This window comes from Hippocampus comes, unplaced genomic scaffold (genome assembly GCF_001891065.2).
Source record: "Hippocampus comes isolate QL1 unplaced genomic scaffold, H_comes_QL1_v1.1 scaffold261, whole genome shotgun sequence".
NCBI lineage: Eukaryota > Metazoa > Chordata > Actinopteri > Syngnathiformes > Syngnathidae > Hippocampus > Hippocampus comes.
In genome coordinates, this window is record NW_017805824.1 from 1,948,011 (window position 1) to 1,970,388 (window position 22,378).

Sequence of the window (22,378 nt, forward strand, 5' to 3'; positions counted from 1 at the left end):
AATTCAGATGATTGCAAATTGTTTGAAAAAGCACACACCTGTCTATATAAGGCATATGGCAACCTGCCAGGAATTTGCCAAAAGGCACCCGAAGGACTCTCAGATCATGAAAAAGAAAATTCTCTGGTCTGATGAGACAAAGACTCAAAAACTTTTTGGCGTGAATGCCAGGCGTCATGCTTGGAGGAAACCAGGCACCGTTCATCACCTGACCCCCTATCCCTACAGTGAACCACTGTGATGCCAGCATCATAAAGTGGGGATGATTTTCAGCAGTGGGAACTGGGAAACCAGTCAGGATTGAGAGAAAGATGAATGTAGCAATGTACGGAGACCTGCTTCAGAGCGGCCAGGACCTTAGACTGGGGAGATTTACCTTTGGAACAGGACAATGACCCTGAGCACAAGAGAAAAGAGGAGTGGCTTCAGGACAACTCTGTGAGTGTCAATGAGTGGCCGAGCCAGAGCCCAGACTTGAATCTGATTGAACATCTCTGGAGAGCTCTGAAAATGGCTATGCAGGGATGCTCTCCATCCAACCTGATGGAGTTTGGGAGGTGCTGCAAAGAGGAATGGTCAAAACTGCCCCAAAATACTTTGTGTGTGCCAAGTTTGTGGCATCATCTTCAAAAAGACTGAAGGCCTGAACGCCAAATGTGCATCAACACAGAATAGAGCAAAGATTGTGAATACTTAAAAATAATAATTAGACATCATCATAAGACATGTACATATATGTGATGTCTGATTATTATTTTTAAATACCGGTACATTTGAATTGTCATTATGGGGTGGTGTTTGTAGAATTTTGAGGAATAAATAAATGTGTTCTATTTTGTTATGAGACTGAAACACTGTGAATACTTTTCTGATGCAACATAAGTCCAGTGCTTAAGAAGTGCAGTCCACATTTTTACATATTGTTTTCATGAAACATGAAAAATGGAAATGATAAAGCCACAGATTGGTTAGCATTAATGTTGTAATCTGATTTACTGATTTATTTTTATGCCACACTTGTAGGGTAGATTTTGTGAAGTTGTTCTTATGAACCCTTAAAAGATTGCGAATCTTGTTTGGTAGGTTAACGAGTCTAACTGAAGTAGATAAACTTTCAGAATAATTCAGGGTTCATTTGCCTTTATTTTAGCATAAGCCTAACTTATAAAAGCAAAACATTTGTTGAAAATAAACTTACCGGTAATGGTGTTTCTTTTAATACAGATTAATTTATCGTGTGCGTTTGCCCTAATAAAAACAAATAACATGAGAAAAACATGAACACAAAGTAAAATACATCGTACTCACCAGAGACGCTGTTTATATAAATCATAAAATCTAGTGATATTTAACACGGCAGTTTTTCTCATGAATAGTCTACAGGACATGCCGATACTGCCATATGGACACGTTAACATTTCAATCTACACAATGGCAAATAATTGTGAATCTTTTTGACTGCACAGGTCTCACCAGTGGTGAGATTACCCAGTCAGTTAAACACATAATTCAAAAAGCATAGTCGTTTTGTTTTTTACCATTTTACTGATCCGCAGTGTAACACCAAATATTGCAAAATAGGCACACATACAAATGTGAAAATGTAGGCAGGACTCTTAATAATACACACAAGTCATAGTTAGTGAACGAAGCAACAGTTTCGTTCACTAATGTTGTATCTGTCCAGATCCTGACACATTAATTTGAATGCACAATTCAAGCATAATACCGTTAAAATAAACGCTAAGTTGCTTAAATGTATAGGTTTTAATCTATTTTAAGCAGCCGCTTTTTTTTTGTGTTGCACAATTAAGCTTTTCGATTATTGGCGAATACATTTTCTTGAAGAAGTGCCACATTTCACAGTTAAGAGAATATCATAACAGCGGTCACACCGATGTTGCACTTGAAGCAAACACTACTCTACACAAGAGAGTCACAATCATTGCCAAACTTGACTTTAAAAATACAGCCGTGACATCTTAAAAGCAGTGCTTCAATATCTGGACATATTTGAAGAATCTAGTTCATAAATAATGCACTTAACACGGGCCCTGACATGCAGTCAACATCGCAGTGGCACAGAATGAAGCAAACCGTGAAAAGCAACAACGGCGGCAAAGCACAAAGGGTGTTCGAGCATATTGAGTAGAATAATAAATTTGACTAAAGTAGAACATAAGCGTCCTTGTCAATACGCCCTGGCGAAATTGTAGCGATTTCATTCTTCGAAGCACACGTAAGTTGGGCCTTCTCAGTCTGGCCATCGTCACCTTGCTTAGTCTTGGATTTGATTCCAAATAGACTGCAAAGTTTCATCATCATCATGTCCACAATCTCTTCCTCCTCGGATGGCTGCAGTGAATCACAATCACAGCGCTACATTTACTTCATTCAAGTAACTTTGGGGATAAATGTACTTGCGACATTGTGTTTGACTGTTTTCGCAATTTTTCATAAAGAAGTAAAACGGTTAATACACAGTTACCTTGTGATGAATCTGTTCTTGACTGAAGGCCACAAGGATGACAGAGATGAAGAGGTTGAGCACCACAAACGTCATAAACACGATACAGGAGCCGATGAGGAAGGCACCCAGGATTGGGTTGTAATTAAGAATCTTTCAGATAACAAGAAGGAATATAATAATGTTATTACGATGTCATTACAATGGTGTAATGATGTTAAGATGCAGCTATCATATGACACAATCTGAGGGTTTTAAAGTTGAAAGAGCCCAATGTTTACCTCATCATAGTTAAAAATGCCCAGCTGCAGGCTGACCATAGTCTGAGCAGCATCAAATAGAGTGCGATAGGAGTACAGCTTCCACCCATACATCAGATTGGACTGAAAAACAGATTGAAAACTTTATATACAGGGTAGGGCTGCAAGATTGACCATGATTTGTAATCAGAATTAGTCAACATCTGTATTTTCCACACTACTTTTGAATAAATACGCAGTTTTCAGTGCAAAATAAAACTCAATATTTGATTTCATCTTGGAATAAATGATGATTTAAAAAAAAAACGAAAATTGCAGAAGAATGTAAACATTTACAAAGGGATGCTGAACAAATATGCTGTGATGTCACTTGTTATTTGGGCATCTTGAAGCCTTAACCACGTGTTCTCTCCCTGGTGATTGGCTGACTGCTGGTTGAGAAAGCGTTTGAACTGACAGGCAGCATTTTAAATGTAAACACCAGTGATAATGATCACGTTCATATAATAATGGCTGCCAATATATATTAATAATTACAATTAGAATATGTGTGCACTCCTAATAGAAAGGAGTGCAAAAGTAGGTACAATATACAGTTGTATTTGTCATACTAAGCTCTCCTGATAACTTTTCTTGTCAGATAACAATGGCATGCCAAGTCAAGGGTTAGGCACTGTATAATAAAGAGAATCACACATTATTGATGACGTGTAAATTTGTCAGTATACCAAGAAACTGATCACAAAACCTCTGTGTCAAAGCAATTCAAGCAGAAAATTAGTTATACCTAATGATGATTGTGTGTAATATTTCTCCCTCATAAATAACTTTACCTATTTTTGCAGCCACTCTGTAAACCTATACTTTGTGCATGCTGCATGAAGTAATGATGTCTTATAGCACTGCGAATTCTGACTAAAATATATTGTACTTTCCTGCCAGGAAATAAAAGCCAACATCATCAACAGAAGAGCAATTCACTAACAATTATATTCTGGCCTCACCACAAGATCAAATCACTTACTATCCTACCAAAAAGCTCTGATGTCTTAATGGTTCTCAAAACCCTTAGGGGAGATATTTTCAAAGCATCTAAGCATTATTATTATTCTTATGACATGATTTTTGGAGGACTTTGTTCACAGAATATCAACAGCCGAGAAAGAAAAACATCATCTCTTGCAGTGTGGGAAACTGCTCACAGCAATCGAGTAGGCCAGAAACATGATGGTCATGACCACCAGGAAGCCGGAGATATCAGTCCAGGCTCGCTGGAGCGTTGCTGTGATCATGTGCAGCTTAGGGTTGAGTCTCAGCAGGTGCCACAGCTTGACTGTGGCCAGCAGCACCAGGAAGGCAATCAGATAGCCCAGGACTGCATCAGCCTTGGCTGTCTCGTGGAAACTGGCAAATCTGGAAGTGATGCAGTAATATTTCACTATTTATAATTAAAGTTTTGTTCGATTGGACAGAAGCGTATTAACCACCACCACCCCCAAAAAATGTTCAACATCACGGTATAATGTGATAAATGTCCCTGGAAGTTTTACTTTTGCATCTGGCAAAACAAAACAAAACAATTCCTTCCAGTTCAGGTCACTGGCGGAGCCCTATGTGGGTATGCATGTTTTCTTTTTTAGCACCCAGCCTTGTTTATTTTATTTTATTTTTACAGTATTAGAGAAGGACAGCATAGTTACATAACTAGTACTGGTATGTTTGATTTGTAAGACACAAAAAGGACTCCGCCAGTGACCCGAACCCGAGGTAAAGTGAGAATTTATTCTGTTTTAAGTGTTACGTTTCACATTTTAATGTGATAATTTTAAAACGTGTCACCTTATAATGTGATGTTTTAATGCGATATGTTTCATGTTTTAACATTACCGGTAAATTTATTGTGTTAAAACATATCACTTTAAAATTTATCACGGTCGAATGTGAGGGTTATTTAAAATAAAATGAAAATTGTCATGTTAAAATGTGAAACTTATCATTATAAAACATGAAACTTATGGGATAACTTGTGGTAAGTTTGACTTCCGCTTCAGGTTACTGGTAGGGTCGTTTTAGTGTCTTACAAATCAAAGTTATTTGCTCGGTAACTACGCTGCTCCCCTGAAATGATAGTTAAAAAAAAAAACAACCTCAAGTGTTTAAAAAGGTTTAAGATTCAAAAAGAAGATGAAAACACCTCTACTGCTGACCTGAACCGGGTCCACTTCATTTTGTTTTGCTAAAATTGGAAACCACACTTCTCACGTTAAAATGTGAAATTCATCACATTATAACCTGATATTTGACCTTTTTTTCTGGGGTGGTACCATTACGATTCTGTAATATAGTGACAAAAAAAAAAAAAAACAACATCTTTAAACTTCCACAGAACCCTCATTTCCAAACACGTCGAGAGCCATCGTATTTGTTACATTTGAAGATAAGTGTGTGCCCCGTGTTTCACAATGTGTATAACTTACTGGTCTTTGTGATTCTGGTAGTACTCCATGTCTCGCTTCCCCAGCAGAGTCCTCTTGATAAAGACGGACAATGCGCTCCAACTGAGAAGTATGATCGCCAGCTCAAGTAGATTCAATTTACTCTTGAAATAAGCCCATCTCTGTTGCTTCATCAGCTTTGCCTGCCGGCACATGTGAAAGACAGTGAAACCTTCCCTTGTGAGTGCAATTTGTTCCATGACCAAGCTTGCAATTCAAATCGTGAATTGAAATGCCTTCAATTCATTTTGTATTCATGAGGTTCGCTGCTTGTCTTGTTCACTAAGCGGCTGGAAGTACATCGTCGAGCATCGATCTCCTTTTTTTTCCACTTCACTCAACCATAATAAAAATGCATAATTATTACAGATACATGGTCAATATACATACCTGAACAAACATGTAATATAGAATGAAGAGGAAGTAGATGGCTTCAGAGGCCATGACAAAAATGTGCAGGCCGCCCGTCGATTGGTAGAGACGAACATTCTGGAGCTCACTACGGAACTGGAAAGCCCCTGACGTTAAACAGACAGGCATTAAAAACGAAGGCTTGAAGTTTCTGTTTCATCGCGCATCTGTGATACTTTACCTAGAGCTGTGGTCTCTAGCATGAGTGTGACAATACAGAAGAGGTTGACGTTGGCATTGTACACGGTGAACTCAACAAAGATTGCTTGGGTGTGTGCATCCAACCAGCGGTTTTCATAGAGGTACTGGAGAGATCTGGTGGGAGTACACGGTTGATTATAAATTGTACATGATGGTAACAAGACCCAAAGTATAGCTGGAAACAACCTGCTGGAGTTTTCTAAATCTGGTCCGAGATCCACCACAAAGCCTCCTCCCCTGTAGAGGATCATGCTTCCCCAGATGGGGTAGGCCCTCAATTTACCCTGGGATTGGTACTTCCAGGGACTGGGGAGGTTCACTGATGTATTATCAGGCTCAGAGGAACTCCAGCCTGGACTGTAGGAGCCCATGTCCTCGGACTCCCACGAGTACAGAGAGTGGCAGTCATGCACAGCATGTTGCATGCGTCGCGCCACGCGGCAAGAGTTTTTCTGTACCCTCAGCTGGCGGAGACGAGCGTTACCCACCAGCTTTGAGTTACCATCTGTGATAAAACCTGCGACCAGCAACAAGAACAAAACCACAATTAGTCAGAGCATTTACAATAATTTTTTTCCATTGGAAGACGAGGATGAGATACACGACTTAGAAAATGTAGGGGATTAACTTTCAGAATGGAGCTGCAAGGCACTATAAACTTTACAGGTGAGCTTAATTTGACCTTCACTAAAAGTATTCAGTGTCAGTACTTTTTCCCGACAACTTGCTGTTCGCCAATGTTCCAATTTAAAATGTTCTCCTGAACATGCTCTTCACATTTTGATGTCATCAAACCAAGACGACACTGAACAATTGATTTGACAGCACCTCGCTGCTCTGAGGCTTCAAAGATGTTTTCCGAAGAAAGTGAGTTTAGCGTGTCATCAGGTTGCAACAGTGATACAGAGAAACTTAGAAACTTGAAAGAGTCACAGAAAGGCATAGAAGTGGACATTCTTGGAAATGTATTGGCCGATTCTTGGATCTTGACTTGTTTGGTCTTTTTGAAGAAAAACATCAAGTTGTGCAAAAAGTACTAAATGACTGAAAAATTTGACACACATTCAAAAGTTGAGTTCAAAGGTTTCGCTGGCGGTTCTCCAAACTTTTACACTAAAACATTTAGGTAGTCCAAGTACCACCATAATGAACACACCATTAAAATACAATAATGTTCTAGGCCGAAGTGTACAAAAAAATTGCTATATCTGTATACATAGCTACAAGCTTCATTCCAATATCGATGTCACAATATTCAAAAACCATATCACAGATTGAGTGATTATCCAGTATCGTGCTTTAGTATCGGATTTTGAGTTTTAAATGCTGTAAATGTACTCTATTAGTGTGTAAGTCAGTGATTCTCTTGCATACCAATCGAGGTTGCACGCATACCATTAGTGGTACTTGTACCACCCTGAGAATCGCTGTTACGGTGCATTTCAGATTCATCCCTGACATGTATTTTTATTCATTATTATTTTATTTAATTTTACAGCTGAATAGCCCTAACAATTTATGAGTAGTGTATCAACCATAGCAAGAATTTCCCGCTGCATTTTGTCACATGGATGACAGCACATTAACATCACCTGGGTGTTCTCCAAACAAGTTGCTGAGCAGAGTTGTGTTTGCCCAGTTATACACATCTTGTATTCTCATCGTGTCAGAGATGCCTTTGCTAAAGCTCTGGCGAATGTGCTGGGTCAGGAAGTACGCATTGGGATCCCTTTGTCCATACGCCACCAGGAGCAACATCCACATGAATCCCATGTAGGCTGCATGACAAGCGAAGACATTAGTGCCTTGAGATACGAGTTCAAACTGTTCCGTGACCACGCTAGTCACTCAAAGACATTTTTCAAATAATCTTTCTCCATTTAAATGAACAATGTATGGAATACCTTTTACGTTTCAGCTCAAATTTTTGCTTGCAAGTCAAAGCAAAAAAAAGAAAAACAATAATAATCTGAAGAATGGCGGCTTGCATCTAAAGGCACCAATGTACCTTACATTATCATGGCATATTGCACAGTCATGTTTTATATCTTATATAGCTATATTTTATACAGCAAAGTAGTGTGTGTTCCCACCCAGAATCTCCCTGATGAGAGCAAAGACTTTCTGCTCTTTAATCATGTTGTTCCTCATCTTCTCTATGTCCGTTGGAGGTGGCGGCTGGTAGAAACTGCACGTGCTGTCTCTCCGTGCTGCTCGCACCCCATCAGGATCATCTGAGCATCACATTCAAATCATGTGCTTAGTCTTCTATGTGTGCACAAAGCAGTTCAACACAAATGGAATCCACCAACAAGATACCATAATTCTTCAGGCTCTCATCAATCTGAGGCTCTCCGTATTCTTCCTGATCCACCTTCTTCAGAACAAGAGCGAAGAAAGCAGCAAAGCCAAGAACCTGTAGCAGATATTTGATTGCCTTATCTCATGAAAGTGAGTACACTTCTCACATTGTTGTCTATAATCTATTATATCTTTCTGTGGGACACTGAAGAAATGACACGATGCTATAATTTGAAGTAGTCAGTGTACGCTTCGTATAATAGTGTAAACTTAATGTTCTCTCAAAATACCTCAACACACAGCCATTAATGTTCAAACCACTAGCAACAAAAGTGAGTACACTCCTGAGTGAAAATGTGTGTGTGGGGGTGGATGGGGGCACCATTATTTTTCAGCACTGGGTGTTGCCCATGTGTGTGTGTGTGTGTGTGAGTGGATGGGGGGCGGGGGGGGGCACCATTATTTTTCAGCACTGGGTGTTGCCCTTTTTATGAGATACTGGATGTATAAAAAAGACAGGTCCCACAACATATTGACATTTTGTCCTATTTGGACATTTTCCCTTTGGGGTGTTGTGAGCAGTTTAGACATAAATGGCTGTATGTTCAGTTATTTTGAGGGGAGAATACATTCGATTTCTCATACCTTTTTCTGGCAGGATTTAATTTTCAAAACACATCAGACCTTGTTTTCATATATATACAACATCTATAAATCACAATTTTACTGTCCTTACCTTCAGAGGTTGTGTGATGAACAAACTTTCAAAGAAGGACACCACCATGGAGATCAGCCAGCTTATAGAACGATCTTTCCCATAGGTCAGTCCATACATCATGGTAAAGTATCCAGACACACCGCTGGTTGCTATTACCAATATCCAACCTACAAAGACAAACCACCATGGCAGCCCACCTTGGCAGCATCTCTTGGCAGTGCCCTTGTTGGCACTCTCTTCTGGACTGGGACTACGCTCCGATTGTTCTCCATCTAGGCTGTGTGACGGTAGGTGAAACTCGAGCAGATTCTTCATCCCCTGGACTTGCTGCATGGCTTTGTTGTAGCTGTCTGGGTTTTGGAATCGAGAGGATCCCAGGAAACCCAGCTTCTTCTCAACATGACGCAGCTGCCTGTATAGGTACCTGCTGTTGTTGCTCTTCTTCTGAACCCCGTCTGAGGTCCTCTCTGGACTGCCCCAAACACTCTTTTCTACACATTGGAAGTTTGTAATCAAAGATGTGATCATATTTGTGTTTTACAAAAACATAATTGCATTGAAGCAAAATCTAACAACATTATTTTCATATAAAATGGATTACCTTGAAGATCGACTGCCCCTAAACTGAGGATGGAGCGTTCTCTTTTGGCGGTATCTGTGTAAAAGTCAGAGGAAATTCGGTTTTGCTGCCTGATGATGTCTTCCACCAGAGACAAAAGGGTGTTGATATCAGTCTGGTGACCAGGTCGAAGCTCCAAATAAGGAAGGGGACTCTTCATGGCCTTTGAAAGTGACTGGGCTATTCTTTTTATATCCTGGTGGAGAGACCAACAAAAGTTTCTTCATGACTAGTTCTTACCTCACATGTGTGGATTTTTATCTCTGTAAATGTAAATCCAAACTTTGTAACAGTCACTCTTTGGTAGCTTCAGGCCACATTTATTTTCACTTTCCACTACTATCATTCAGTTGCACTGAGAATTAGGAGGGCAGTGAACCACAAGATCAAATTGATAGAGCTGCGGTGATAAAAGGAATGCTGTGGGTGGCTACACCAACTGTGTGATACGCAGCACAGAGCTGGAGTGGAACACTATCACCAAGGGCATTTCCAATCCAAAAGCAAGGCAGAAATGTTCAGGATGGTTCACTTTGGTCCAGGTTTGCAATGTACCGAGTGCCATTCTACTCTTAACCTGGAGTTCTCTCCAGTTCATTAAATACATTGCTGAATGCCACATTCCTCTTAAAAAGTGAAAAAATCGGACTATAGAACAATTGACTGATAGGAAATGTTTGCCCACCTTCAGCACCGTGTCTGGTGTGATGTCCTTCTGTTCTTTCTGAGGGGAAGACGTCTGTGAGGGAGATACCCGAACTGTCTTCCCCTGCTTGGTCTTGTCCGATTTCTGAGATTTTTCTCGAGGCCGAGTGTTTCGGAAGATGCTCACAATGAGGAGATTGATAGGAAACATGATGATCGAACTTTGAATTCCAATCATGACCTGCTGCCAGGTGAATTCGATGTGACCTGCAACCACATACACAACAGCTGATTGTATTGGCAAGAAACCTGTTGAAACGCTAACCATGTAAACCTTTGAATATATTTCAATCAGATCATACCCAGGTCCATGGTCTGCTCTGAGGGGTCCGTGGGGATGCCCCAAAACATGATGCTAGTCAACATGGTGCAGAGCAACAAAGAAAAGCAGCAGGACACTCGCTGCACACGAGTGAAGGTGCTGCATGGTGGTCGACTGATGACCGAGAACCAGATGTGTCCATCACGGAAATCCTTAGCTGTCTTCATGAAGAACAGATTGCTGGAAGGGGGAAAATGGATCAAGGGTGATAAAATGGAGACGGTCACCATTTTTATTTGTGGATGATGCACCAAGATCACACGGTTAGCTGCTCCGACCTAAATCTCTTCAGATCCTCCTCAGTGGCCACTGGGAAAACCTTATCGAGGTTGCACTCTCCCACGTCCACAGCAAGCCAGGAATTACAGAGAAAGTGCCACTTCTGGCCACTCTCCAGATCTTGCACCATTACTTTGTTGACATACCTGCAGGCAGGATTCATTTCTCTTCAGTTCATAGCATTTCTCAAGGTTGCACCGCTTCAAGTAGTGTGCGTGGATGCTAGAATTTTTTTCAGATTCTAAGGTAAAAATTCTGCCATCAATCTAATCTTGTCAGGGCCTTCAGAATCAATAGTGCTGGCCCATGTGAATCAAAACTATGTTAGGAATGGGACTGTTTATTTCATCGATGAGACAGCAAAATCACCTCAGATGACCAGTTGCCCAGCCTTCATTAACGTCAATATATTTCCATCTTCTGATTGTTTGCTTTGACTAGCCACACAAATCTCTAAATGTTGTCAGCAGTATTGTTATATACCATTTTTGGATAGTGTTGATAGTTTCCAGAACTATGACAAGATAGTGGTGGTATTAAGAGCTGGTTTGAGTCAGATAAGTCCCCGCTGAAGGCCCAGGTACCAAATGTGCCTCTGCATTTAACAGCACAGAGTGAAGCCATCATCTGAATGCTGTACCATGCAGGGTGCGCGCCCGAGTTGTCGTGCCACAGCCTGACGCTTTGCAGCTCTCCAAGGGAAAAGTGCGTGGTCAAGAGAAATACGTCCTCTGCGCCCCTTTCAAACAGAGGTTTCTCGAGATCGGTCAGGTGGTGGGGCTCACTTTCCCCCTCTGTTCCCAGCAGGGTTATTGTCACCTGGAAATTGATGTAATAGTTTGCGACACAATGATTCCCATTGCCAATCAACAAGGACAGGAGCATGTGACTGACCTGTGAGGAGGTGGACGCACCATGGCGATGCCCTGTGCCGATTGTCAGCATGTAGCAGTATTCTGCCAGAGGGTCGTTATCTTCAAGCACTGTTATCTTGACCTTTAAGTTAGTACGCACAATATAAGGAAGGATTCCCGATTCATGAAAAACCTTGTGGTGTATAATGTCTTGTTATTGGATAGGTAGTGCTAAACATTCTGTAACGTACTGAACAAATGTCTTTTACAATGTGGGAACATACCGATACCCTTTTGGCTAGACACCCGTTTCCCGACTTTTGATGGTTGAAGTAAAGTTGTGCTTTACAGCAATAAATATCCAACACTTTAAAAGGATTTTAAAAAAATTCCTTACAGAAGAAACTGGAGTTTATGGGTAAGTAAGTCAAGTGCATTTTTTCGTACTTTAGTGGATAAGAAAAGTTTACACACACCGCTCTTCAAATGCCCGGGTTATATGATATAAGGAAAAAAAAAAGATGACAACTCATTTTAAAAAGCTTTCCAACTTTAGTGTGAGGTAAAATCTGTACAACACACTTGGAAAAAATATTAAATCTTTCCAAGAGGCGAATTCAAATGAAACATAATCATCTGAGATGTTTGTGATAAAGTGTGCACACCCCCGTTATAATTGAGGATGTGGCTGTGTTCAGAATTATCTACTTACATTCAAACTCATGTTAAATGGAAGACAGTACACACCTATCAGCATTTAAAGTGCCTCTGATCACCCTAAATAAAGTTCAGTTGTTCTAGTAGGCTTTTCTTGACTAAAACCTGGCATTTCAACAAGAGTGTGTAGACCGATGTTTTATTTTTTTCAAGGTTTACCTTAGCTGAGTCCTGGATGTCTTTTCTGCGTGCCCATACAACCACGAGAAGATAAGCGCCGAAAATGGCCCCCACAAAACACACAACCACAGGATTGTTAAAGAAAGTGGAGAAAAGCTCCGCGGTACGTGACACGTCCACTAGGTTTGGCATGACAAAGAAAGAGCTGCCAAAGAAAGTTAAGTGATTACACAGACACTGAGTAAGCAAAGGTGTCGTGAGTGGGCCAACCTGTTGAAAGGAGAAAGGAAAATCAGCTGCGGGGGGATGCTTTTCAAGTCATGAATAAAAGGTGTTTACACTTACCCTGCAGCCATCTTCACTCCAAGACGACTCTTCTTCATCCCAGTATTTGCACTGGGCAGCGATAGTTACGATACTGACGGTGGCATTCACTGATTTGACGCCTGGCTCGACTTTGGGCTTCAAGACGAGGAAGTGCACACCAGCATCTCCTGTCCTGTCTTTAGGACTGAGGACCCAGGTATATTTTTCCTCTGTGGTAAATGACATTAATGAAATGCTGATAACTACGACACACATACAGTAAGTGATCGGCAGTCATCCTGCAGCATCATGAGAGAAAATCACCCATACTGGATGTTGTGGGAACTATTGAATGGCAATATGCAGTTGTTCTCATATGTTTCCAAATCCTAGGACAGGGGTGTCAAACTCAATATTGCTGAGAGCCAGATCATAATTAGGGTTTCCCTCTGTCAGCCGGTCTGCCAAATGGATTTGTTTACTTCCGGAAAACTGAATATTTGGATTAAAAAATGTAAAATGTCATAAAATAGGTTTGAACATACCTTCCTTGACGTTCTCGAGAGGCATTTGAGTTTTGGCCACATAATGCTCAATTGTTGGATAATTCTTGTGCCCCAGAAGTAAGACGAAAGTAATGTTTTCAGAGGGCTCCATTTTCAGCACCAGTGTAACATCAGGCGAGGGAACGTCAATTATTAATGTGCTGAAATTGGCCAGGTCCAGAACTGTGCTGTTCTCCAGCCCAACGTCCAGCCTGGGCAGGAGAATCTGAAGACCCCAGCAATGCAAAAATTAATTAGTGTGGACTCTCTTACAGATGTATAGAATTTTGAATGTTGTTTATTTGTGCTACCTCAATCTCTTCAGGGAGATTCTTAATGGGGATGACAGTGCCGTTTGGTCTTGTGAGAGTGACAGATCCCACAGTTCCTGAAATGTTTCCACCTTTCCAAGAGTATGGGTTCTTTTCAAAACTCATCATCTGTGAGATATTACAAACAGCAATTTTATAGTGCAAAAACTATTAGCATTGTAATGCAGATTTTTTTTTTTTAATTGTTGGGATGCGCTCGACAAAAAGCATACACTTACTCTGACATCCACAGGTTCATCTGGTGAGAAAACATCAGAAGGGAGCGTCGGAAAGGAAAATCTAGAAGCGCTGCTCCTCTGGATGTTTATATCCTGCATTTGCATACTTTCTGGAGACACTCTGCAGAAACCCAAACGTACTTGCAGTTTCAGCTACAAGCTGTGTGTGTGTATGTGTGTGTTAAAGACAATCAGCTCTTACCTGTTTACATACACACTGATCTGATTAGAGTCAATGATGATAGGATCTCCATTCAACTTTTTATGATTCAACAAGGCATTCTGTACGTTACCCATCCCAGTCAGAAGGGAAGTGGAAACTTTTTCCTGAGGAGAACATGTTATTTAGTTGATACTTTAGAAAATGATAAGAACCAAACGCAGCAATGGCAGTTTACTCTTACGTTGGACGGAGCATTCAAAATATTACTGGCAGCTTCAACTATTGGTGCAGCTCCATCCACAACTTCTCCATCATCACCACTCCCATCCTGATTAACACTGATAATGTTGAGGGAAGAGCTCAGGTCAACCAAGAGTGAGCTTGCTTCTTCCTTAAGTGGAAACAGAGAAACAAATTGGAGTTGATCAGACTTTAATAGTACAGAGAATGCATTCCTTTGCCAAAGCTGAACAATCTAAAATTGAGCAGCACCTGGGCAGCTGGACTGAGCTCATCTGATCGCTGCGTAAGTTCGGCTACGGCTCTAGCTGTCACTTGAACCTCATAACTGGTGTTTGATCGGGAGTCCAGCAGCACCGTTGTCATTTTGGTCAGCATCTGCTCTCTGAGCTGAAGTCAAGGAAGGATGCGGAGATATCAACGGGGTTCAACCGTTTGAGGACACAATGCTCGCCTTCCAACATACCTTCGTCCTTGCGTCCTTCTGATCCTCATCGGCCTCGGTATTGAGCATATCTGCTACAGAGGTAACGATTTGGCTAAGGGCCTCACCGGAGAGAAGACCATCTTGTTCCAACTGGGAGACAGTATCTTCTAGAACTGACTGGAGTGTGTCTACGGAACCACTGGAGTTATTTTTCCGAACCTTTGAGAAATATAGAAAGATAGAAAAGCTTTTTTTTTCCCCATGAAGGTTTACATAAGTCAAGATAGGTTTGTCCATTTATTCTGTGTGCCATTCTATCTTTCTATTTCTTGTCATGTGTGTTTACCTGAGTGTGGACCATCGTGGTCACTTCTGTATATTCATTTTTCACAGTTATCACAATAGACAAATTGTAGTTGTTCTTTTCATCTCCAACGGGCAGTAAGATAGATTTCACAATTTCTTTATTATTGCAACGTAGATGTTTGCCTTTAAGACAAATGAGCAGATTGGTTTGTTATTCATTTGAATCCACAATTGTACACACCACACAACTAAGTTGCATTTTCTCACCTGTGTCTGTCTTGAAGCAATAAAGACAGCCTGAAGAACAGAAAGAACTAGCTTGGCAGGTGATATCGAATGAGTCCAGTACAGTGCCTGATAATGGAAAGATGCTGCACGTCGGGTGTGAGGGGGTGACAGTTGGTTCTGGATCCGGTATGGGTAGAGTGTACCTGGCATAACCTTGCTCCGATTTCCCTGGTTTGGTAAAGAAGCATAGTTTCACAAACCTACACAAAAAAAAGTCACACAAAGCTATTCTTCAGGTTTTAAGGCTCGGCCTAATGCCTCATCGTTTATTCTGGAAATGATATTTTATTTTTCAACGACAAAACCATTCACCTTGAAGTAGAATAATTAGTCCTGTGTAGTTTATATTGTGCTTTAATTAAGGGAAAGAAAGTGACTCCTACCACACACTGTGAGCCTATTTCTAATAACGCAGTCAAACGGTGAGTCTCAAACCACACCTTGAACAATCACGGTGATGTTAAGCAAATTGTCCCTCGAATATTTCAGCTCTTTGCTGTTTACAAGAAATTCTGAGTTGCCTTCTTGCTTCTTCATCAGCGGCCTTCTTCCTTCTTGTGAGTAACAGGTTTCGAGGTCATCCTGCTGGGAAAAGTAGAAAAAATGCTTTTGACAGTGGTCATTCAACAGAGTAATGTTAAACACTGACTAAAGTGGCAGATTCCGACTTGCCTTGATTGGTTTTAGATCCTCCATGTACCAGTCCACATCTGGGCAACTCGCTACACAGCTCAGCCTCAGTTTTACAGGGTCGTTCGCATCAATTGAAGTGCAATTATCACAACTGTATTTGGAAAGATGAGTAACCCAAGAGTAAAATATTAATTTCAAGGGTAATATTTCCCAATTATGCTTAAAACGGTCCACATCCAAATTAAACCAAGAATAACTGAGTGTTTGGTTTTACCTAATGGAGACATTTTTTAATTCCTCTTGAGCAACAGTGATACACTTGGAAGCAGAAGCTAGTTTGACCCATTTCCTAAACCAGGCTGTTTTCTTGACAGTCACGGTGTAGACGGCCATCTCAAATGGATTCGGAAGGCACTGCTTGTCAATCATGTGAGTTGTGTCATTTGTTTGGTTTTTGCATTTGCAGTCCCCTCCTGCATGGGAAGAAAGAGAAGCAAGACAAGTGTCATTCACAATATAGAGATAATGTCAGGAATTAACTTTAAGTTCGAGCAACAACTTTTTCGGTATCATATTTCTAAGTAAGCAAAAGACCACAAAAAAAAAAAAAAAAATGCTATTGACAATTCAAGCCGGATATAGAGATAATGTCAGGAATTAACTTTAAGTTCAAGCAACAACTTTTTCGGTATCATATTTCTAAGAAAGCAAAAGACCACAAAAAAAAAAAAAAAAAAATGCTATTGACAATTCAAGCCGAGCTTGATGACCATACGTGTATAGCGCGGGCAAACTTTGTGCTCAAAGGCCATATTTGACATCCAAGTCAGACAGATGGCCCAAAAGTCTCACCTTAAAATAAGTAAAACAGTTTATTCTAAAAATAAAATCATAATTCATGCTAATTATCCGTGGCTGGCTGGCAACCAGTTCAGGGTGTACCCCAAAGACAGCTGGGATGGGTTCTAGCACACATGTGACTCTTATGAGGATAAACGGCTCGCCTACTGCATGGAGGGATGGATGCGAATTATTAATTGTAGTTATTTAATAACTAACCATTTTTTTAAAATAAATGTATCGAAATGGTTCATTTTATAAATATGTTTTTCATTTTAAAACAGAAATAACCAAATGATTTTATGAAATAAATAAAAATGAATACATTATTCAATTTACTTTAGATATTTATTTTATTTTATTTTATTACCTAATTTAAACAACGGAATGCGACGCTTAAGGTCATACTTTGCACCTGTACCACAGTGGCTTGAAGCATTCATGTTGCTAAACTTTTCCAGAAAGGGGAACAATGGCACTTACTACATTTCCACTTAAATTCGAGTCCTATGCTGGGCAATGACACACTTCCATTAATGCTCAGGGTGACATTCTGAGTGTAGTCAACTACAGACTCTGGAGTGGAAATTACTTTCAAGTCATAAGACTTGCCAGTCATCTGAAAATGAAAAAAAAAAAAAACGTTTTGTAACAACAACAACAGAGCCTTCACTACCCACAGATTGCAATGGTTGCAGATGTGCTGTTCCTAATTTTGGATGGTTTCACAATACAGTGGATATAAAAAGTCTATACATGTCTGTTCAAAGGCCAGGTTTTTGATTTATAAATAAATAAATGAATGAATGAATGAATGAATGAATGAATGAATAAATAAATAAATAAAAAAGAACCATTTTCATTGGACCTGAACAAAATCTCACAAGCACATGTGGGGAAACTGTGTTTCGGTCTGATGAAAACAAGGTTCAACTTGTTGGCCTAAATCCTGAATGGATGTTTGGCACAAATACAACACTGCTCATCGTCCAAAAGAATACAAGTGAAGACAGCAAAATGCTTTGGGGTTGTTTTTCTTCAGCTGGTGGAGGGATTTATGAACTGTTTCAAAAAGTCAATATAAGAAAAAAAATAAATAAATACAGGCTTCTGCTAGAAAGCAAATAAAAAAATAATCCAGCAGGGAAGCCTACAAGAACATCATATTTTTTCAATTACTTTCACTTACCGCCTAAAAATGTTTCAGTTTGACACGTTGTAGGTCACAGATGGAAATTATTTTGTAACTATTTTTTTCAATGACATTTTCCATCACAAAAACCTGGCATTTGAACTAAAACCACAACCTAAAATATTTTCTGACAATGTCAATCACACTGAGCATTGTTATCTTTGGGAAAACAAAGTTTATGATTCAGCTATTGTAATTAAGGAACTCAATAGAAAAGGTGATAATGCGGGGCAAGTTTGTATGACAACATAGGTTAACAAAATACTCATGCTACCATTCATTCATTTCTATGCTGAAATTGTGCCGTACATACCTTGTTTTCAGAGTCAGAGTGATTCTCGCAAGCCAGGAATATGCTCTCTAGGCTCACATTAAAATCAGAGGTTGACAAAGCATTCGCAGCTTGCACATTCAATTGAAATGATCCTACATAAAAAAAGAAAGAAAGAAAAATAAAGTTATTCTGAGGCTTTGAACATGCACAATGTGAATCAATGCTGAATCATGCAATTAAGTTGCAATACGGTACCTTCAACCGGGCTGCCGAAGGTATACATTTGTAAGCTTCCATTGAGCATGTTTCTGGTCTCCAAGTGAGTGACATTATTGACAGTCAGTGTAAAGAGAAGCTGCACAGGGGCTCCACGTTCCAGCGAGACACCAATAATGAGGTCACTGGAGTCGGGACACCGATCGTCCTCTGCTATCACTGAGGCTTGCAGGCCCTCGACAGGTTCCAGCAAACACAGTTCAAATTGGGTGGACACGATTTGGCTCGTGACGTTGTTGGAGGCGTTCAAAGTCAGGTTGTTACAGCCATGCCCGAGCTGCTCCACTGCACTTGCATTCAGTGTAATGTTGTGGGGCGTGATCCCTCGGTCAGCAGAGGCGTTTGCAAGTAAAAGGTCCTTATGTTGGAGTACGTAACTAACGTTTGTACCTATTTTGAACAGAGAGCACTTGCTCATTCAGTGTTATTGAACATTAGGATATGGTTAACCAGCAGTTTAATAATCCTTACCGGTCTCCACTGTGACCTGAACATCAACAGGCCCTCCGATGTAGAGCAGGCTGCAGTTAGTGCCACCTTCTGACGTGTTGATGCTATAGCACTTGATATCTCCAAATTGACCCACCGGCTCCTGAATGCTTATGGATTTTTGAGCTGTCACATGCCAGTCGCTGGTGGAACACTCTACTGTGACCACGAAAAGTCCAGGCGTTTTGAACGTGTGCATCACTGTGGTTTCCATTCTTTCAGAAAGAGTAACGCAAGTTTAATAAGGCAACTGTGCAGGGAGATTGCGGAACTGAGCAGTCACAACGTTATGACCACTTGAACGATGTGAGAACTGCCTCCACGTAGGTCATAATGCTCCATTTGGATTGACTGTGAGAGAAGCCAGGATTGCGCCTGACACCAGCAGTATCTGGTGTTCAGCATTGACATTGGATATGAATATAAGAGTGTAAGTGGCCATAGAGCTGTGACTGGTCGGTGTATATCTCACATATTATAAAGCAAATAAGAGCTCACTCTTCTGGGGTGATGGAATCAATAGTGTAGCCATCGCCAGCATTCAGCGCGCATGTAAGGTTACCCTCATAAGGTTGAAGAAGCCACTTGATATTGAGAGTGACATTATCAAACACTGCCGCCAATTTACTCATCAGCAAGTGGAGACCTGTGAAGATATCAGATTATTGAATCTACATTTCAGTCATCATTTCCAAAATTATGCGATAGACTCTAGACGCGTGAGGATTTCATCATTGTTATGTAACTTCTATTGGACTGGAGAAGTTGAAGGAGTATATCTGACCATCTTTGCAGCGGTATTCCACAGACAAGTAACTTCCTAACAGAGGACAGGGTTCACCGTAAGATTTGGCGTCTGCTGGTGCTTGGCAGGCCTGCAGTCCATGGCAACTTCCTGGAACGACACAAAAGAACGATTTAAATAGAATCTATTCCGTGACACTGAATGACTTCAAAACTGATTTCCCCTTAGGTAATAGTTTTAACCCAGATGAGAACAGCGAATGGAGGGAATTTGTACCAACCGCAAACTATTTCATTAATTATATTCCTGATGTTTTACTAAGCACCATAACCCTTTCTTATGTCGTTCCAGCTGCGGTTTTACGGTTATAACATTGTTCCATTTGTGGTGGCGTGACGGAAAAGACACAAAAATACAAATCAAAACACGGGACAGACCCAAGTGTTCATCAAAAACAAGACAGAGGTTTTAGTCCGAAAAAAATGTAGCCGTTTAATTTTATTGAAAGCATCTGTAACATGATGCAGTTTCAACAATAACAATGCGCTTTAATATAGGAAACAAAAAAAGCTGTACTTAAATAATGATTGAAGTAAAATGCATGGCACATTAAAGTTTAATCAAAATTGTATGTACCGGTAAATAAATGTTTGACAACAAAGAGTTCAACATGCAAATATATAGCACTAAAAAGTTAGACAAAACTGAACAGTACGTCACAAAAAAAAGTTGAAACCATAGTAACATTATGCAGAGAATGAGCATTTATTTATATTTTACAATACAAATACCTTTTACAGAGTCTGCTACATCTGTCCAAGTGCACTGCTCCTGAAGAGGTGGAGGTGTGGTGGCGAGTTTGGTCCGGCAGTAGTGAATTGTTTTTCGACCATAGAAACTATGGTCTATCTCTATGACTTGACCAGAGCCACACTGCAATGTGACGTTTTGGCCATCACATGCAAAAGATCTCCTAGATTCTGAAGACCCCAAAATTTATATATACACATATATATATATAGAGAGAGAGAGAGAGAGAGAGAGAGAGAGAGAGAGAGAGAGAGAGAGAGAGAGAGAGAGAGAGAGAGAGAGATGAGTGAAACATTATCAAAAACACCATTAATTGTGGATGAGTTTTTTTACCAAACTGGCAGATGAAGCTAAGTTCCTGAGTACAATTCTCCGACGCTGCCCAACGGAAGCCTGACTTTTTCAGGATATGTCCACAGGTGGCTTGCGCATCAGGCTTGCTTGCCCAGTTATTGTAGCTGACATCTGAGCCATTCAGCCATGCCAGAGAAACTAGTATTGATGACAGAGAAGGGAGGGACAAAATCACATTCATTATTCCACTTGATTTAAAAACACCTCATGTTTGCTCATCTGAAAGGAAAATTTTGTGGCTTGAAACAACAACACAGCAGAGGATATACTGTAGAACACATTTTTGATCATGACTCATGTTCTGTCTACAGATATAAACAGGAAGTTGTAAATCACAGAACTTGACAGCAATAAGGCAATGTAAATGAGAAACTATTGCAGGCTCCTTCGGGGTTGTACTGTATGTTCTGGGTGTGTGTCAACAGATAAATTAAATTATGCCTCAGTGACGATGGTAACCTGCTTAAAGGAATAATGGCTCATGTCAATTCCTCTAAATAATAGCCAATTATTTTCATTGCAAAAAAAATCTGCCAAAAGGCAATTCATATCTCAAAAAGCTAAGAAGTTGGGTCACTCGTATCGCAAGGCGCAAGCACCACTGTAATGATATGCTACAGCATGAAATATTTTCCTGTTCAGTCCTCATCATGACCCAAGGCATTTAAAGATGAACTAGATATTCACAATATTTAAACCACGGTAGCTCTATTGTGTGTTTACCCACTGTGGGAAAAATAAAGGATCATATTTCCAAAGCATTAACGAGCATGTTTACAGGTTAAAGTAACCCTCCAATCGATATACACTTTCCAAAAAGAGAAGTGTGGTCCACAAAGCTACATTTATATGAAACAACTGATTAGGTTTATGTGACATGACCTCTCACCCTGTGTGGCAGCAGTGTCCAGAGTTAGGTTTGGCGCAGCAGGCGCCAGTCCGAGCCACCAGTCCTTCTTTGGATCGAGGTGCGTCTGAAGGAACTTCTGCGTCTCGTTGTTCAAGATGAAGGCTACATGTCCTCCTCCTCTCTCGCACCATTTCTGGGCACCAAGGAAAGGACGCTGCAGACCCACAAACTCATAGCAGGAGCCATCAAAGCTCTCTTGGTATTCGGGACAAGAGACAGCATCTGGTTCTCCGGCCACAAAGCAAGTCAAGCTGAGAAAGAGAAAAAATAAAGTCTGGACCGCAAAAGCAGTATGGTCCATCTTTGTGCACCTGCACATCACTTGCACTCAATGTGGTAACAACATGACTTTAAAGGACAATGACGTCAGTATCTCTGACAAAGGCCTGCTCTTTAGAGTCATTTCTGACATAAGTATAATTTACTCAATGGGTGCTTGGCTTTGTGCTGTGCATATAACTCCTGAGCACAAACAAAACGGAGGACTGTTTTGAAAGGAGACAAAAAGCCAACAGTCAACACCCATTAATGGCTCCACAACCTGCAGGGAGAGATAAGCTT

General features: G+C 40.5%; 1 protein-coding gene across 1 annotated transcript; it reads right to left on the bottom strand.

Moving 5' to 3' along the window:
* Nucleotides 1-1,659: 1,659 nt before the first annotated feature.
* LOC109525700 (polycystic kidney disease protein 1-like 2) lies at nt 1,660-22,264 on the bottom strand. The gene is made up of 41 exons (XM_019886445.1): nt 21,797-22,264; nt 20,887-21,045; nt 20,535-20,723; nt 19,783-19,893; nt 19,497-19,644; nt 18,981-19,213; nt 18,489-18,899; nt 18,273-18,385; nt 17,251-17,386; nt 16,202-16,400; nt 15,967-16,078; nt 15,735-15,876; nt 15,274-15,462; nt 15,047-15,189; nt 14,740-14,919; nt 14,526-14,663; nt 14,275-14,424; nt 14,073-14,197; nt 13,871-13,991; nt 13,632-13,760; nt 13,321-13,546; nt 12,815-13,005; nt 12,509-12,739; nt 11,673-11,774; nt 11,419-11,597; nt 10,778-10,924; nt 10,480-10,679; nt 10,158-10,384; nt 9,455-9,668; nt 8,872-9,344; nt 8,154-8,250; nt 7,928-8,068; nt 7,427-7,612; nt 6,021-6,351; nt 5,815-5,948; nt 5,613-5,740; nt 5,205-5,365; nt 3,930-4,140; nt 2,749-2,850; nt 2,489-2,620; nt 1,660-2,355 (listed from the first exon to the last, which is right to left on the bottom strand). Exons 1-41 carry the CDS (start codon nt 22,134-22,136, stop codon nt 2,167-2,169), a joined length of 7,470 nt encoding a protein of 2,489 aa, XP_019742004.1. The 5' UTR covers nt 22,137-22,264; the 3' UTR covers nt 1,660-2,166.
* Between the last annotated feature and the right edge of the window lie 114 nt (nt 22,265-22,378).

What these genes read in the sequence shown, in the direction of transcription:
- LOC109525700 (XM_019886445.1), bottom strand. Translation starts at nt 22,136, where the DNA reads ATGTGCAGGTGCACAAAGATGGACCATACTGCTTTTGCGGTCCAGACT. An exon ending in TCAGGTCACAGTGGAGACCG is followed by an intron (nt 18,900 to 18,980) that starts GTAAGGATTATT and finishes TGTTCAAAATAG; the next exon opens with GTACAAACGTTAGTTACGTA. An exon ending in TCGGGCGCGCACCCTGCATG is followed by an intron (nt 10,925 to 11,418) that starts GTACAGCATTCA and finishes TCCTGCCTGCAG; the next exon opens with GTATGTCAACAAAGTAATGG.